The sequence below is a fragment of the Gadus macrocephalus genome, chromosome 11, assembly GCF_031168955.1.
Source record: "Gadus macrocephalus chromosome 11, ASM3116895v1".
Lineage (NCBI taxonomy): Eukaryota > Metazoa > Chordata > Actinopteri > Gadiformes > Gadidae > Gadus > Gadus macrocephalus.
This window is the reverse complement of record NC_082392.1, coordinates 24234737-24253087: the sequence shown is the minus strand read 5'-3', so window position 1 is coordinate 24253087 and position 18351 is coordinate 24234737. Positions and strand designations below refer to the sequence as shown.

General features: G+C 44.4%; 2 protein-coding genes across 2 annotated transcripts in view; both read right to left on the bottom strand.

The window, feature by feature from the left end:
* LOC132467223 (natterin-3-like) overlaps window positions 1-18351 on the bottom strand; it is a 153645-nt gene that overhangs the window by 54904 nt on the left and 80390 nt on the right. The window lies entirely within an intron of this gene.
* adamtsl2 (ADAMTS-like 2) overlaps window positions 6244-18351 on the bottom strand; it is a 44273-nt gene continuing 32165 nt past the window's right edge. Inside the window, exons 16-20 of the mRNA XM_060065998.1 lie at window positions 13978-14133; window positions 13419-13589; window positions 8918-9094; window positions 8043-8187; window positions 6244-7746 (exon numbers count right to left, since the gene is read on the bottom strand). Of these exons, the coding sequence (XP_059921981.1) occupies window positions 7625-7746; window positions 8043-8187; window positions 8918-9094; window positions 13419-13589; window positions 13978-14133 (771 nt within the window). The 3' untranslated portion in view covers window positions 6244-7624. The remainder of the gene's footprint in view (window positions 7747-8042; window positions 8188-8917; window positions 9095-13418; window positions 13590-13977; window positions 14134-18351) is intronic.

The window sequence follows — 18351 nt, the reverse complement described above, 5'->3', positions numbered from 1 at the left end:
TTCAGCTATTACTACTTCAGCTACTACTATTACTACTTCATCTACTACAACTACTTCACCTACTACCTACTACTTCAGCTAAAATTACTACTACTTCAACTACTACCTACTACATCAGCTACTACTACTACTTCAGCTACTGCTACTACTACATCAGCTACTACTACTACTATTTCAGCTACTACAACTACTTCAGCTACTTCTACTACTTCAGCTACTACTACTTATATTTCAGCTACAACTACTACAGCTACTACTACTACTTCAGCTACTACTGCTACTTCAGCTACTAGCTACTACTTCAGCTGCAGCTACTACTACTACTAGTTCAGCTACTACCTACTTCTTCAGCTATTACTACAACTTCAGCTGCTACTACTACTACTATATCAGCTACTACTTATTCAACTACCACTACTACTTCAGCTACTACTACTTATACTTCAGCTACTACTACTTCAGCTAATACTTCATCATCAGCTACCACTACTACTACTACATCAGCTACTACTACTTATCAACTACTACTACTACTTCAGCTACTACTACTTATACTTCAGCTACTACTACTTCAGCTAATACTACTACTACTTCAGCTACTACTACTACTACTTCAGCTACTTATACTACTTCAGCGACTACTATTACATCAGCTTATACCTACTACTTCAGCTATTACTACTACTTAAGCTACTACTACTTCAGCTATTACTACTATTACTTCAGCTACTACTACATCTTCAGCTACCACTACTACTACTACATCAGCTACTACTACTTATCAACTACTATTACTACTTCAGCTACTACTACTTATACTTCAGCTACTACTACTACTACTTCAGCTACTAATACTTCAGCTACTACTACTTCAGCTACTACTACTACTTGAGCTACTTCCTACTACTTCAGCTACTACTACTACTTCAGCTACTACTACCTCAGCTACTACTACTTCTGCTACTACTATTCAGCTACTACAATTACTTCAGCTACTACCTACTTCTTCAGCTACTACTACTTCAGCTACTTCCTACTACTTCAGCTACTACTACTACTACTTCGGCTGCTACTACTACTACAGCTACTACTACTACTTCAGCTATTACTACTTATATTTCAGCTACTACCACTTCAGCTACTACCTACTACTTCAGCTACTACTGCTATTACCTCTTCAGCTACTACTACTTCAGCTACTACTACTACTTCAGCTACTACTACTCATTCAGCTACTACTACAACTTTACCTACTACAACTACTACATCAGCTACTACTAATACTACTTCAGCTACTCCTACTACTTATTAGACTACCACAACTAATTCAGCTACTACTACTTATACTTCAGCTACTACTACTTCAGCTACTACTACTACTTCAGCTACTACTACTACTTCAGTTTCTTCTACTACTTCAGCGACTACTACTACTTCAGCTTCTGCTACTACTACTTCAGCTACTGCTACTTCTTCAGCTACTTCAGCGACTACTACTACTTCAGCTTCTACCTACTAATTTAGCTACTACTACTGCTTAAGCTACTACTGCTTCAGCCACTACCTATATTACTTTAGCCAGTACTATTACTTCAGCTTCCACTACTACTTGAGCTGCTACTAATACTTGAGGTACTACTACTATTATTTCAGCTACTACTATTGCTTCAGCTTCTACTACTACTTCAGCTACTACTACTACCACTACTACTTCAGCTACAACTACTACTTCAGCTACTACTACTCCTTCAGCTACTACTACAACTGCACTAACTACTACTTCAGCTACTACTACTACTACTTCAGCTACTCCTACTACTTCAGATACTACTACTACTTCAGCTACAACTATTTATTCAGCTGCTCCTACTACTACTTTAGCTACTACTACTTATACTTCAGCTACTTATACTTCAGCTACTACTACTTCAGCTACTACTACTTCAGCTCCTACAACTACTTCAGCTACTTCTACTTGAGCTACTACTACTTCAACTACTACCTACTACTTGAGCTACTACTACTACTTCGGCTACTACTTTGGCTACTACTTCAGCTACTACTACTACTTCAGCTACTACTGTGGTAGAAATTAGTGAGTATATTCTATAGTAAACCATGATTATTAATAGGCTTAATATTTTAAATAGTGGAAAGCACATGACGCCTGAGTCTGGGTTCACACCAGATGGTAGGTACGCAGAAATGCCCTGGGAACTGCGGGGTCAAGTCATGTTGCCCTCCACCTTTCAGGCGTGGGTCATTTTGACTGACAAGGCTAATCCCTGCGGACCTCAGACCGGGGCACGGTTGATAACATGCTGAGACGAAGAGACAAGGCGGAAAACCTCATTAGGGACAAAGGGAACCTCCATTGTATTAAAGAAGTTCCTGTATGTGTATAAAGGAGGGCTGGGACCGAAGTCCAGCCAGTGACTTTGCAAACCTACTCAGGCTGTTATCGTTGTTGTTTTTCTGCACGATAAAGTCTTTTGTCAATTCTTGCTCCGGACCCCTCGATTTCTTTTGCACTCTCTCTCTTAAATTAGTCTAAGTGTTTTAAATCTCGGTTAATCTCCGTTACTACTACTACTTAATCTACTACCATTTATACTTCAGCTTCTACTACTACTTCAGATACTACTACTTCTCCAGCTACTCCGACTTCTTCAGCCACTAATACAACTTCAGGTACTATTACTACTGCAGCTACTACAACTACTTCAGTTACTACATACTTCAGCTACTACTACTTCTTCAGCTACTACTACTACTACTTCAGCTACTACTTTTACGTCAGCTACTACTACTATATCAGCTACTACTACTTCAGCTACTACCTACTACTTCAGCTACTACTACTGCTTCAGGTACTGCTACTACTTCAGCTACTACTACTGCTTCAGCTTCTACTACTACTACTTCTTCTTCGGCAACTATTACTTCAGCTACTACAACTTATACTTCAGCTACTACTACTACCACAGCTACTACTGCTACTACTTTAATATTCTATTAATTTCACATTTCTTCATTTTTAACAATGCTTTCCGCTTTTCATTCAGCCGTCAGCATCCACACAGGTTTTCTGCATGCAATTTCTAGTTATTAGTGTTAGTGCTGTAGCATTCACACTCTAGATATTTAAATCTTTATTAGGTGAGTTAATAAAGAGTTAATCAGTTTCTTTTTTCTTTCTTTCTTTATTATTCTCTACAAACTTTGGGACCTATCTCCTTCCTCTATTTTTCACCTAGGTAATCCGTTAAATTTTTTAAATATTCAGAATAGCTTGGAATCGTGCGCTTCTTTTCTATTATTTTTTAATATTTTATACTTTTTAAGATATTCTACGTTTAAACTATTTTTGTTTTTTAACATGGGAGTCAATGGGAGGACGGCAGAGCCGTCCTCTGGTACTCCAAACTGTTTAGGACGTAACTAAATCGATTTTCAACCGTTTACCTTCGTTCAAACCATTTAACAAATCGATACACTTTAATCTTCAATAATATCTATATGGAATTTCGATATCATTTAAACTTTATTTAATATCACAGTTTCAGTTTCAAACCGTCATATTCTACAGTTGGTCCCATTGAAGCCGTCTGCCCATTCTGACACTTCAATTACTTAAGACATCGTAACTCGGTCAAATTTCATTCAGAATAACAGTTTGTTTCATACCAGCTTCGTTTTCTGTTGGTCTCGTTGATTTACGTTGACGCTGGAGCGTGAGGACGTTCGACAGTGTTGCCAGATTGGGCGTTTTTTCCCCGCTGGATAGGGCTTACATGATGCGATTTACCGCTACTGGAAACCAGGCTGAACGAACTAACGATTCGCAAACGACTCCTCCCAGTTCAGTCGAGTTTCCGGTAGCACTGAGTCTGACACCGGGATCCCACCGGACGCGTACGCGCCGCGGAACGGCTGCGCCGTGGAACGGCCGCGTCCTCTGCCCTGCGTCCATTCCTACCGGGCGCGGAACGGCAGCGTAGCGCTGCCTTGCGAGCAAGCCGTATTCACGCGAGATCACGAGATCACGCGATAATCCTAAACCTAATGTACTCACCTTCCACTCCCAAAACTATTGCAATTAAATGCCACGCTTTGTCCTTTCTGACATTTTCCTTAAAAAAAGGATGATTTGGTACATAAATGACTTCATGTTGCTGAACTTCGACAATGAGTCTCTCGTCGTCCATGTTGCCGACCCTCTGAGACCCACCGGTCATGACGTAATAATGTTGATGTGAAGTTACATGAGCTGAGTATTGTGTTTTATTTTGAAAATTGACCGGATGCTCTATGGCTTTTACTTTTCACTTCCTGCCCGGCTCGACCTGCTCTGTCGAAATTGACGCGGTTTAGCAGCGGCTCGCGGCAAAAATAGAATTGGACGGAAAGATAGCGCCGCGGCGCGGCACGCCGCGGCGCGGCACGCCGCTCCTGGGATGCGGCTGAAACGTTCCGCGGCGCGCCCGGTGGAAATGGTCTCATTGATTATAGTGGAAGCGATCAGCAGCGGTGACCGCGGCGCAGCCGTCCCGCGGCGCGTACGCCTCCGGTGGAATCGAGCCTTGACTGACTCAGCTGAGAACCGTGCAATGGTGTGCATTCCATGATGCGATTCACCGCTACCGGAAACGAGGCTGATTCCCGAACGACTCCTCCACCGAGTTTCCGGTGAATCGATTCACCGGAAACTCGACTGAACTGGGAGGAGTCGTTCGCGAATCGTTTCACGAACGAACGATTCGCAAACGACTCCTCTTGGCGAACTGAATCACGCGAACTGGGTCGCGAAACGAATCATTAAATCCACCACTAAATGTGAGGACGTTCAGGCACACACACACACACACACACACACAAACACACACACACACACACACACACACACACACACACACACACACACACACACACACGCAAACACACGCAATGGCTCAACCATTCTCTTAAAGAGACACACACACGCAATGGCTCCGCCATTCTCTTAAGATACACACACACACACACACACACACACACACACACACACACACACACACACACACACACACACACACACAGCTTTATTCCAATTCTCAATTCTGTTCAAATCTCTCACTTGATTAAAGCGATTCAACATTTCTACTGCCCACTACTACTACTACTACTCCTACCAATACTAATACTACCATTGCTACTCCTACCAATACTACTACTACCATTACTACTCCTACCAATACTACCGCTACCATTACTACTACTCTTACCAATACAACTATAATTACTACCACTACTTCAGTTACTACTACATCAGCTACTGCCTACTACTTCAGCTACTGCTACTACTTAAGCTACTACTAATACATCAACTACTACTACTACTGCATACTGCTTCAGCTACAACTACTACTTCAGCTACTACTACTACTTAAGCTACTACTACTTCTTCAGCTACTACTACTACTACTTCAGGTACTACTACTTATACTTCAACTGCTACTACTACTACTTTCATATGCTATTTATTTTACATTTCTTCATTTTCAGCAATGCTTTGCGATTTTCCTTCAGCCGTCAGCATTCAAACACGTTTTCTGCAGGAAATGCAATTTCTAGTATCTTCTTCTGCCCATTTCGTGCAGGAGGCATGTGAAATAGGCCGAGGGATTAACAGGTTAAAGACACACACAAACACACACACACACACACACACACACACACAACACACACACACACACACACACACACACACACACACACACACACACACACACACACCAGCAGTGCAGGGCAATACATTTGACCTTTCAGATTCCTCACTTCAATTCATTTATTTTCAACCTCACTTTTTACTACAGCACTCAACACATTTTATGCAGGAAATGCATTTTCTAGTTAATATATAGATCTCCGGGAGTCCGCATACGGCCAAAATCACTTCCCCTCCATGCTGCTGTTCATGCTGGACTGCAGGGAGTGAACGCTGATTGGCTGTTATAGATACATCCCTCAGGGAGTGAACGCTGATTGGCATTGTGGGAGTTGTCGTCTTCAATCCGCAAGCGCCAAAATGTCACTGTCTGTCTTTTCTCGGTCAAGAAGGTACAAAATTTGAAATTGATGTTACGATTTACAACAACTTAATATTTGACCCACTATTAATACAAATTCATTTTTCCACCGGTGAAGTATTCCTTTAAAGATACGTAGTGAAATATAGTGTTGTTTGTAAAGAAAGGAGTTAAATGTTTGTTTACAAGTTTTATTGGAAATGCAAGACTTAATTTCTCTTCAACAGTAAATTTTTTTTAACTTTTTGTACAAAGAGGTATCAGGTAATATGAAATACAGAAGAAACAATAGTTATATAACATATACATTTAATATATACTTCAATCGTACTTCAAGTGTGACGATCCAGGCAAACATACTTATGTCCTTTACTCAGTAACTGATTTCCTTCAAGTCAAAATAAAAATATCCACCCTACTTCTAACAACATTCTGCTTTAAATAGTTACTGTTATCTTAATCTGTTATCTTGTACCTAGTATAAAACACAATTAAGCATCAAAAGTAAAAGTATGCATCCTTTATGTTAATCTCTTAGCTATAATACATTAACCTAGGGTTGAACTAAGAGTTTTGCTAGTCAAAGCCTGGATGTTATCCTGTTGTCGTCAATTTCAAACTGAAAAGTTAAAATATTGAACATGTAAAAAAAGCTTTTAGTCAACTAATTTTCAGCACTCTTAGTTACTTACTCTTAGCCTTAAAATGTGTCAAGTTAAGAGTTGTACTTTAGTCATCACTTAAATACAAATCCTCAAGTTATTTCGAATCACTTTGATGAACACTTAAAAAATTATCAGACACGGGTACCATAATAACACAGTACCCTAATTAATATAGGGATATCGCTATATGATATTAATATGATATATTAATATGAATATCGCTATATGATATTAAGGATAATATTGTTTGTTTTGTGCCACCGACTGCTTTAAAATATAATTAAATAATAGCCATCAACAAATCATTAAGAAATAATTTAATGCATCAGTGTGCAGCAGTAAGTTAAGTTATTTTAATGTTTTGAAGATATGAATCAGCTCTTACACTTAAAACGGTAAGATGATCCTCTGAGAATTATTCTGCGCATGTGACCTGTAACAAATGAACCAAGTTAGCCTATCTATCCATCAACCTTAACCAAACCAACTAAACAACATGAACCTTATGAAAGCTAACCTAGCTACGAGTGAACCTAGCTGATCGAGCTTACCTAATGAACAAAGCCGACCTAGCTACCTAATGATCAAAGTTAACCAAGATACTAGTTAACCTAGCTAATCAACTAGGACGACTTATGTAAACTTAGCTAACCTAACAATACTCGGACATTCATGGGAATGGGGCAGCTAAAAAAAAAGGTCCACCAATTGTTTCATTACCAAAGATTTAGTGCTGCATTGGTTCATTGTTCTGGAGGAGCCAAACCTCGACATGACTGTTACGTTCTAAACCTGACATCTTGGAGAGTTTGTATTTGTCCCATATGTGCATGGTTGTGGTCTTGGTTCCAATTCTGGTGGTGGTTGTGGGCTTGTCCAGGTCTAGAAAGCTTAATGAAGGCGTATGGGTCGACAGGAGTGGCAGCAGGCCTTGCTATAGTACCAGTGGCTGCACAGGTTGACCTTGAGAGCTAGGGTACAGTTGGTGGTGGGTCGGTCCTGGCAGCTCTCGTCTGGGGACCAAGGGGACATTTCAGCTCATTAGCTTAGGTCGTACTGGGATATTTACGTCCTCTGCAGATATTACATTCAATATAAGGGCAGGAAGAAATGTTGAATATTGAATGTTGCCAATGAAACTATTTAAAAGGACAGCACAATATGTAATGTTCCTGGTGTGGTCACGAAACACAAAAACTTATGAAAGGGGACTTGTACTTTGACCCCCGTTGCAATGTAATTGTAAGCATACAGGTGTTCTCCAGGGGATCATAGTACAATGGAAGTCAGTGATCTCAGGTTGTCTTACCTGGGGGTTCTGTGGGGCAGGGTTGGAGGGCACAGGTCTGTTTGGCCACAGGTTTGGTCATGGGGTCGCAGCCCCTCACCAGCTCCCTTCCCTGGTAACACTTCACGTCCCGCATCCGGACGCCCACCCCGCACGTCTTGGTGCACTGTCCCAGAAATGACAAATCAAAATTTGAACAAAGAAAAAACACATCCAATTTAAACTCTATTTAGGTTCAAAGGATACAATGCATCCAATGAAAACACGGTGCAGTGTCCAGGAACCAAACTGAAGTATGACTGCGCTACTATAAGATCCTAAGGCTTTTCTCAGTGCTGCAGTAAAGGGGCACTAATGCAAAAGAATGCAGTTGCAAAATTAAAGCAATCACGTTAAGAAGCAGTTGGGGATTAAGGTGGTCAGTGGCCCCTAGGCTACTATTTGTGTGGGGCCCCTTACTGATCACACAGAAAAAATTAAATTAAGTGCCATGTATAAAAGCATTGAGACACCCTTTAGAAAAACAGCACTGCAACAGAAGCAAGTATGAATTTGCAATAGCAACTGCGACCAATAATCACAACATCCTTACAGAGAAAAAAATGCACGTGTCTCAAATAAAACAAAGCCAAACAAAAATCATTCACTTATTTCGCTCAACAATCACATTTTTTTAAGAAATGTTGTCGCTATGCTATCTAGTAGTCGTGACAGATTATTTTACAATAAAATTGACTTTATAAACCTGGCCACATGACATGGTCAACACATCTACCCAATCAGCTGCCAATTTTGTTAATGATTCTTGTTAAGGGACAAAAGGGGTCACGTTTTTATTATATTTTAAGAATTTTGGGGAAACTCTGGGGAACATTGAGCTTATGAGTTGGTCTTACCTCCGACCAAGGAGTAGTGTACCATTTGAAACATGGCCTCTCAAAACAGGTGTCCTCCTCCTCCGGCTTCTCGCTGTCGCTGCACGCCTCGTCTTCAAACATCTGGAACTTTCCGCTTGTGATGCCGGCGCAAAGCACCACGCGTCTCTTCACCCCACGACCACATGTTGTGTTACACTGAGAGATGAAGAGAGAGAGTGAGAGAGAGAGAGAGATGGAGAGAGAGAGAGAGAGAGGGAGAGAGAGAGAGAGAGAGAGAGAAATTGTACACTATCCATCATCGGTAACACTATATTTGAAGTTGTGAATATTTGTAAGAGTGAATTGACACTGTCATAACTATGACATGACACTGTCATGACCTTGTCATAAACGAACCGGCGGGTGTCTGTTGTTGTTTTTTCCGCTCGCAATTTCTTTTATGTGCTTGCAAAGCGCACCCTGCCGAGAGGTTTCTCTGTGTCCAGCACCATAAGGGTGTATATAGTACATTTGTGCACAGTAATGAGCAGGGGAAATACGGAGAGATTGAACATACAAGTATAATCTTTAAAACAATTATTTACATTTATTTAACAAAAAATATATTATATCAACAACCACCCTATACAGTAAAATCACATAACACAAATACTACAACAATCGAAAAGGTCTGTGCCTCCAACCAATGCATCTTCCCACTCCCTCCCCTCTCCCCATCACAAAGGTTGCAGTAGGACCATAAAGAGGCCATGCCTCTATTGAACAAGTTTTGGGGCTCTAGAGTCAATAATGGCGACGCTACTGAAATTGTTTCTAAAAGAAATGTAGGAGATTTTTGCTAAAAATAAATTCCTTAAAAATAATTAGAGATATCTTTTTCAAAGCTAAAGGTTGGAGTCAGACCATAAAGAGCCGATGCCTACATGGAAAACGTTTTGGGGCTCTAGTCAATAATTAGCCTGGTCCTACCAGACTCTCGTACTTCATTTCATTTTCACAGAGAGACTCTGGACCCACTCAATTGACTGACGTTAACTCACTTGAAGGCGGGTGTCTGTTGAAGTCTAAAACTATTGGATCTGCCCAGTGCCACTCTGGACCTGCCATAACCAATCGCTAACGTTTGGCCGGGAATCACGTTGCACGCAGGCTGTAAACAAACCAAACACCGTGCGTGAAGATGTCCGTCAACGAGACCTGACTTTAACGTCATTGTTCTCAGCCACTCCCTGTTTTCTGATTGGACGCACAAAATTTGGACGGAGAAAACCCACTAACATACCGCAGACCCAGAAGTAGTACTGAAGGGAAATTAAAATTGAGCGATAGTACTCAGGCGGGCGGAGCCAGGCTAGTCAATAATGGCAACGCTATTGAAATTGTTCCTGAATAAAAAATCCTTTAAAATAAGAAGAGATATATTTTTCAAAACTAAAGGTTGTAGCAGGACCATAAAGAAGCCATGCCTCTATGAAACGAGTTTTGGGGCTCTCGAGTCAATAATTGCGACGCTATTGAAATTGTTGCTAAATAAAAAATCCTCAAAAATAAGAAGTAGGACCATAAAGAGGCCATACCTCTTTGGAACAAGTATTTGGACTCTACAGTCAATAATGGCGACACTATTGAAATTTTACCATTGTGGTCGTTTTCAAGTTTGCACTTTGCAGATGGTCCCTAAGCTCGCGGCTGAAAGCCTACAGCTCATAGAAGCCAATGCAATTCACTGTTCAGTAAAGACGGCTTGTTTGGATGAAAACAATGTTGTAGCTGGTTCTCAAGGTTACTGTAGTGTTAATGGGTTTATAGGACACAGGATGTAATGTCGCCCCCTGGTGGTTAGGCGGGGGAGGTTGTAAACAGGCACTTAATAATAATAATAATAATAATACATTTAATTTAGAGGCGCCTTTCAAGACACCCAAGGTCACCTTACAGAGCATATAGTCATCATTCAAAACTATGTAAAACAGACTAGGAATAAAAGGGCACTTGAATAAAGTCATGCTTCAAGAGCACACCCTGGAAACCTCTCTCCCCACTTATTTCCGAGTTACAATTACCTAACTCTACAGTTACTATATTTAGCTAGAGGTGTCAATTGTGTCGCAACGATTTTTCACTGATGATCTATTGAACCGCAAACTCAGAATCTGCCAGTTTATTTTCCAATTTTGCAGAATTTCCTCTCCGTTTATATGTTTTACTCACAGGTATGTGAATTGACCTGGATATGAAGTGTCCGGGGAGCAAAATAACATTTCTTTCTAAGGAGAAGACGGAGCTCTCCTCTCCTCTCAGTTTAAATAGTTTACTCAGGTGGGTGAATTGACCTTGATATGAAGCGTCCGTAGCGCAAAATAACATTCGTTTTTTAAAGAGATAAGACGGATCTCTCCTCTACTCTCCGTGTGTGTGTGTGAAGTGTGTGAATTGACCTGGATATGAAGTGTAAACCCAGCGGACGGAATCTCATATTATTTTGCGTAGCGCAAAATAATATAAGATTCGTATTTTAAAGAGAAAAGCTCTTTAAAACACGTGCATGTAGAGGAAACACTGCTTATGGTAGGGCGAGGTTTAAGCCGTAAAGCGATAGCCACGGTGGCTAAGTAGGAATCGGGACCTCAGAGCAGCCCGACACAGTGTAGCCTGCTAATAAATCCAAGGAAAAAGAAGAATGCGCACAATGAATAAAGCGCAACAATGTAGGACGTCCAAGATGGACGAAAACTTTTGCGCGACATTTTCATCAATAAACGAAGCTTTCGCTGTTGTCCAGAAATACCTCGCGGGTAATGTGTTTGTTTGTTATTATCCCCTGTCGCACGGAAGTGCGATTCTGTCGCCCAATCAACAGACGGCGTGTGTAGCTCGAATTTGCCACCGGCACCCTTTCAGGTGTCTCAGTACCCGAGCAGAGGAGCAGGCCTACTTCAAAACGAGTATGGCTTAATACGGCTCAGTCCGGGTTACGCCCAATTTTGGCAGTGAAAAACTCGATCCGTCCCGCACCTTTGCTCACCGAACCGACCCGCCGATGGAAATGCGCCACTAGATGCTCAGTGACACTTTTCTTTTGGCTCATGCGGCGCGGGTATGAATGTTTTATCTTTTCTATATGTAATATCAATGCTGGTCATATTTACGCTTGTGGGAATGCAGCAAATTGCATTAAGTATATATTTATTTTCATATTTTTTTGTTGAATATATATTTCTATATATTAGCGGCCTGCGCTAACCTCACTGAAGAGGGGAATGCTGACCTATGTATGGGGTGCTAGATGCTCAGTGACACTTTTCTTTTTGCCCATGCAGATCTAAACAGCCAGTCTCCATTGTGGTCCAGTCCTTCTTCCGCACAGCGCATACCAATTTATTCGTTACACTCTCATAATGGTGTCATGACAAACAGTCTATCCTTTATGATTTCTTAATAACAGAACAAAACCAGTTTTCTGAAATATCCTGTCGCACATCTATCTGACCAAGTGCTAGAATTGGTCTTTAACTTTCCAAATCTTATAATAATCATTATGTATTTATATATGTATTATATGTATGTAATTTCATGAATACAAAAAAAGGTGCATTTTCTGTTTGTCAAGTTGATATGACAGAGACATCCTCTGGTAATTCCATCCTGGTTAATGTCAATTTGTCATTATAAAGACATCCCAAACAAATGTAATGTCAACTTGTCATGACCAAGATAACTTCTGGTAATGTCACTTTTATTAATGTCAACTTGTCATGATCAAGACAACTTCTGGTAGCGTCACTTTGATGAATGTGAACTTGTCATGACCAAGACAACTTCTGGTAATATCACTTTGATTATTGTCAACTAGTCATAATCAAGACAACCCAAACAATGTAAACTTGTCATAACAACAACCAAATGATACTTAATGACCGAAGTCATGAACGTTTATGACATGTTCATAACGTTTATGACAAGTTCATGATTGTGTCATGTCATAGTTATGACTTGATAGTCATAACATGATAGTGTCATTTCACTCTTGTATAGACAACTTCAAATAAAGTGTGAACCAATCATCTCTGGTGCAACACAAAGTATCCGAACTGCTGTTCCTGATAAAAATGGACTCATTTGAGAGTTTTATCAAAAGAGGTGATTAACTCCAACTCAAATAAATAATTCAGATGAAAATATGATTAATGAAACACTCTGATCATAAATATAGCAGATATTGCTATATATATTTTACACAAACACATTTTTATTCCCTTTATTTCATTTATTGATCAACCTTAGAGAGAAATTGAGTTTTAAGCTACTCTAGCAATTGGAAAAGCCAGAAACTAGGAGAGGGCCCAGAGAGCCTCCGTACCAGAGAAAGCGTGCAGTAAGGTGTGCAGAAAAGGCCTCCGGTATTTTGCAGGAAATGCCTCAGATGCACAAAAGGTAGACAGTTGGGGCATTTAATCCTACTTGTCTAGTTTTGCATCAGATTGATACAACCCTATGTATGAGAAGTCATCGTCCTCACCCTGTCCCAGTCCTGGTTGAGCCAGTGAGGTCTGCAATCCCTCTCCCCACAAGGGTGCACTGCAAGGGGCTTGTCTTCCTGGGAGCACTGGGCCTCGGGCACCACGCGACCCTGCGGAGTCTTGCAGTACACGTGGCGGGTCATCCTGCCTTGACCACACGACCCTGAACACTGGAGGACAAAAATACTTAACACTAGTACACACAACATGGTAACATGTGGTCGTTAAACCAAACATGGTAACATGCGGCTGTTACACCAAACATGGTAACATGGCTGTTACAGCAGACATCTGGTAACATGGCTGCTACACCAGACCTCTGGTAACATGGCTGCTACACCAGACCTCTGGTAACGTGGCAGTTACACCGGACATCTGGTAATAACCGTTTCAGTGACACCAAAAATCTAGTACATGTGTATCTGTTAAGCCAAACACCAACAAACATGGTTTCAGATAATTCAGGTTAAATTACATTTTAACTTAATAGTCTGCAGCAGACACTAATGAAATGCTCGACTTCCAGGCTTCCTCAAGGATTTTCTTAAAAGTACTTACGGGTCCCCATTCAGACATGGTCCACTGACGCTCACAGGGCGGTCCTGTGCAGTTCTTGGTGTGGGGGGGCTTGGTCGTGGGGTCGCATGGTCCGTCCTCGTAAGAACAACGGACCTCTCGGTCGACTTTGGCCCGGTGGCCACACTTGGCGGGACACTGGACCAAAACCAAAGAAAAACACCAGTCACCACTTGGCTGATTGTACAGTACCTGCTAAGGTCTACTGCTAGTAGTAGGGTTAGGTTTAATGGTTTGATTGGAGAAGGAATAGTGGTAGGGATAGGTTAATATTAGGGCTATTATAAGGCTATGTTTATAGTGGTATGATTAGGTTCTATTTCATGTAGGCAACGCCGTCTAGGCTTCGACTTACGGGCTTGTCGCGTGCGCGTGATTGCGCGCACTGACATTTTCAACTATGCACCAATCAACTTGGGCACCGCCCACATTTCCCAGGGTACCGTGTATATAATGCGGCACATACCGCCGCTCTTCCTCCCTTTTCTTTCAGCATTGTACTGATCAACAGCATGACTTCTAAGCTTCAAAAACCCTTGGCAGCGGCGTGGGCGAGGCGACAGACCAACGGCCCTTTTCAGGGTCACTTCCTTAAGATCTGGGCCCTTTTCAGGGCCTCATTGTGCTTCCTGTCCCACTTCCCTGGCGCCGGGTGACGGGCACCTGGCATGTTTCAGATGCCTCGGCGCTGAACACAGGGCGAGTGCTTTCGCACCCTGTCTTCCTATCGGCGGGCAACCCAGTGCCCCCTGTTCCCACCTGTTCAGCAGGCCTTCACTGACTTCAAGAACATGGAGTGGTGGGCTGATACTCAGGCGAGGGGGATCCCTCCCCTGGCAGCTCTTCTCTGTCAGGGCGCCGGATGGCGTCCTAACGAGAAGCCGCTGCCCCCCGACCCCCTCCAGAAGCAGATAGCAGATATCGGTCTAACGGACAGAGTGTTCGTCTGTGCCTCACAATCTGCGGCGGCGGTCAACAACCTTGCCCTGCTCTCCTCTGACCTGGTCTCCTTGATGGCTGGCAGGGAGGCTTACGGCCCGGAGGAAGCCGCAAGATGGCTGGCGGTTTCCCGCTTCTCCAGTGCCATCCTCCAGCTATGCCAGCCGATAGCCGCTTCGGCCGGCCGGCATATGGCCTGGACGACCATGATCCAGAGGGCCATATGGCTCTTCCACACTGCGGTGCCCGAACGAGAGCGGGCCAGCCTCCAGGGCCCATTAGCTCCGGATGGACTATTTGGGCCCCGGTTCGGGGAGATCTCAGGGGCTCCTCCCACCAGCAGGCCTCAAAGAAGCGGGGTCGAGCCCGGTCCCAACGCTCCAGGGGGCTGCCTCCAACCCCGATGCCGCAGCCTCCGCCGCAGCAGCCGCCGCAGCAGCCGCCGCAGCAGCCGCAGCCGGGGAGAGCAGCACAGCCGAGCCAGAAGCACCTCAAGCTGGCTCCCAGTTTTTCTTTCCATGATAAAGACTGTTTGGCCGAACGGCAGTACATACTTCCTAGAGAGCGATATTCCTTACGCCTCGTTTCCACATACGTACATTCTCGTATGCGATCCAACCGTCTCCGACCGAAAGTCCATTCATTCCTATGTGATTCTCCGTAATGTCCGTTTTTCCTCCGAGACTCCTCCCCTCCGTAAAATTTCTGTCCGGTATGTCCGTAATATACGTTCAAAAAATTTAACTTTCGCCGTTGTTTTACGGAGATACCGTATGAAAGTTTTTATGTTTTTCACAAAACTTGTAAGTACCTGGCAGGCCAAACTCCTCACCGATCTCTTTCCAAGCCTGGTTGGTTTTGTTTTTATCTCTGTATATGTCGATCCTCATGTTCCAAAGTACCGGTCTCCTAAAAACGGCCATTATCATACGCTCCCACATCTTTTGTCTCATCTCTTTTTCGTCCGCTTATCCGGGGTCGGGTCGCGGGGGGAGCAGCTCAAGCAGGGGGCCCCAGACTTCCCTTTCCCGGGCCACATTGACCAACTCTGACGGGGGGATCCCGAGGCGTTCCCAGGCCAGTGTTGAGATATAATCTCTCCACCTAGTCCTGGGTCTTCCCCGAGGTCTCCTCCACACTGGACGTGCCTGAAACACCTCCCAAGGAAGGCGCCCAGTGGGCATTCTTACCAGATGCCCGAACCACCTCAGCTGACTCCTTTCTAAGTAAAGGAGCAGCGGCTCTAATCCGAGTTCCTCACGGATGGCTGAGCTTCTCACCCTATCCCTAAGGGAGACGCCAGCCACCCTTCTGAGAAAACTCATCTCGGCCGCTTGTACCCGCGATCTCGTCCTTTCGGTCATCACCCAGCCCTCATGACCATAGGTGAGGATAGGAACGAAGATCGACCGGTAGATCGAGAGCTTTGCCTTGCGGCTCAGCTCTCTTTTCGTTACAACGGTGCGGTAAAGCGAACGCAATACCGCCCCCGCTGCTCCGATTCTCCGGCCAATCTCACGCTCCATAGTACCCTCACTCGCGAACAAGACCCCGAGGTACTTGAACTCCTTCACTTGGGCTAAGGACTAATTTCCTACCCGGAGTAAGCAATCCATCGGTTTCCTCCTAACATCTTTTGTCCGTAAATAAATTCATGCCCGTACGTAAAACACTAGCGACTCCTTCCGTAAATTTACGGAAGCACGGATACGAAAAACATACGTATGTGGAAACGAGGCGTTAGGCAAACTGTGTCCAATACATGTTGTGCATTCCTCTAGGCTGCATCTTTCCCCCCTCAGTCTGGTGGCTGTAGGGCCCCGGTTCGGGGAGATTCTCACGGGCTCCTCCCACCAGCAGGCCTCAAAGAAGCGGGGTCGAGCCCGGTCCCAACGCTCCAGGGGGCTGCCTCCAACCCCGATGCCGCAGCCCCCGCCGCAGCCGCAGCCGCAGCCGCCGCAACAGCCGCAGCCGGGGAGAGCAGCACAGCCGAGCCAGAAGCACCTCAAGCTGGCTCCCAGTTTTTCTTTCCATAATAAAGACTGTTTGGCCGAACGGCAGTACATACTTCCTAGAGAGCTATATTCCTTAGGCAAACTGCGTCCAATACTTGTTGTGCATTCCGCTAGGCTGCATCTTTCCCCCCTCAGTCTGGTGGCTGTAGGGTGCCGGCCGGACGGCGTGTTTACATAATCTCTGGTTCACCTGCTTCAAATAAGCGGCGTCCCTTTGAGCTTTGTGGGTAGACTGGAGACTCGTTACACGAGCCCATAGATACGGACGCTTGTATCCAGTCTCCTAGTTCCCCACATTACCCCCTCTATCTCCCTCCTACAGTCTGTGGAAGGTGAGAAGACGGGTCTGCATGTTGTGGTCACAGCTAGCGGACAGCGCGGCAATCCTAGCGCGGCGGCTAGACAACTCGTTGCTCGTTCATCGGGCACGAGTGCAGCTGCTAGACGTCTCGCTGCCTGTTCAGTGGACATAAGCGCGACGTCTAGACAGCTCGCTGCGTGTACAGCGACTGACTCTGTAACGTCTACCACCCAGCGGCAAGCACGGCTCTGGCAGCAGAGGTGGCCCGTCTCTTGGAGAAAGGGGCCATCACTACCGTTCCCCCCCACGGTTCACACCTAGGGTTTTACTCCCGCTACTGCCTGGTTTCCAAGAAGTCAGGGGAGAAGAGACTTATTCTAGATCTTTGCATGTTCAACAGATTTGTTGCCGTGAGGAAATTCAGAATTTTCACTATCAGAGCGCTGCTCTGAAGAAGAAGCTGCGAGAAGGGACACCATGACGGTGATAAACCATCTCTCCCCTTCCTGGGTTTTGCCATCAACTGGGAAAAGAACTCCCAGCTCCCCAGCCGGCAGATAGTCTACTTTGGGCTTTGCCTAGATTCAGCCACCATGACAGTGATGCTCTCGCCTCCTTGACGAGACGCCATCCTGTTGGCACTCTCCAGCTTTCGCGTTCGCAGAAAGTTGACCGCACTGTCCACCATGCGCCTGTTAGGGCGGATGGCAGCTGCCCATCCCGTGGTTCCCCTGGGTCTGCTCTTTATGCACAGACTCCATCGATGGTTTACTCGCCAACGGTTGGACCCCATGCGACACAAGCTCAGGGTGCTCCTCGTACCCCGTTCGGTGTCACCAGACCTGGAATATTCAGAAACCGTCCCCGCCCTTCTCAGGGGTGTTCCCCTGGGCAGAGTGACGTCCTACGTAGTGGTCTTCACAGACGCCTCGTTGACGGGATTGGGAGGAACGTGCCTCTCCCACTCAGTCGGAGGCGAGTGGCTCACGCACACAGCACACATAAATGTGTTGGAAATCGCCACTGTGAGGAAAGTGCTGTTGCATTTCTTTCACCTGGTACGTAGCCGCCGCGTTCTGATCAGGACAGACAGCGTGTCGG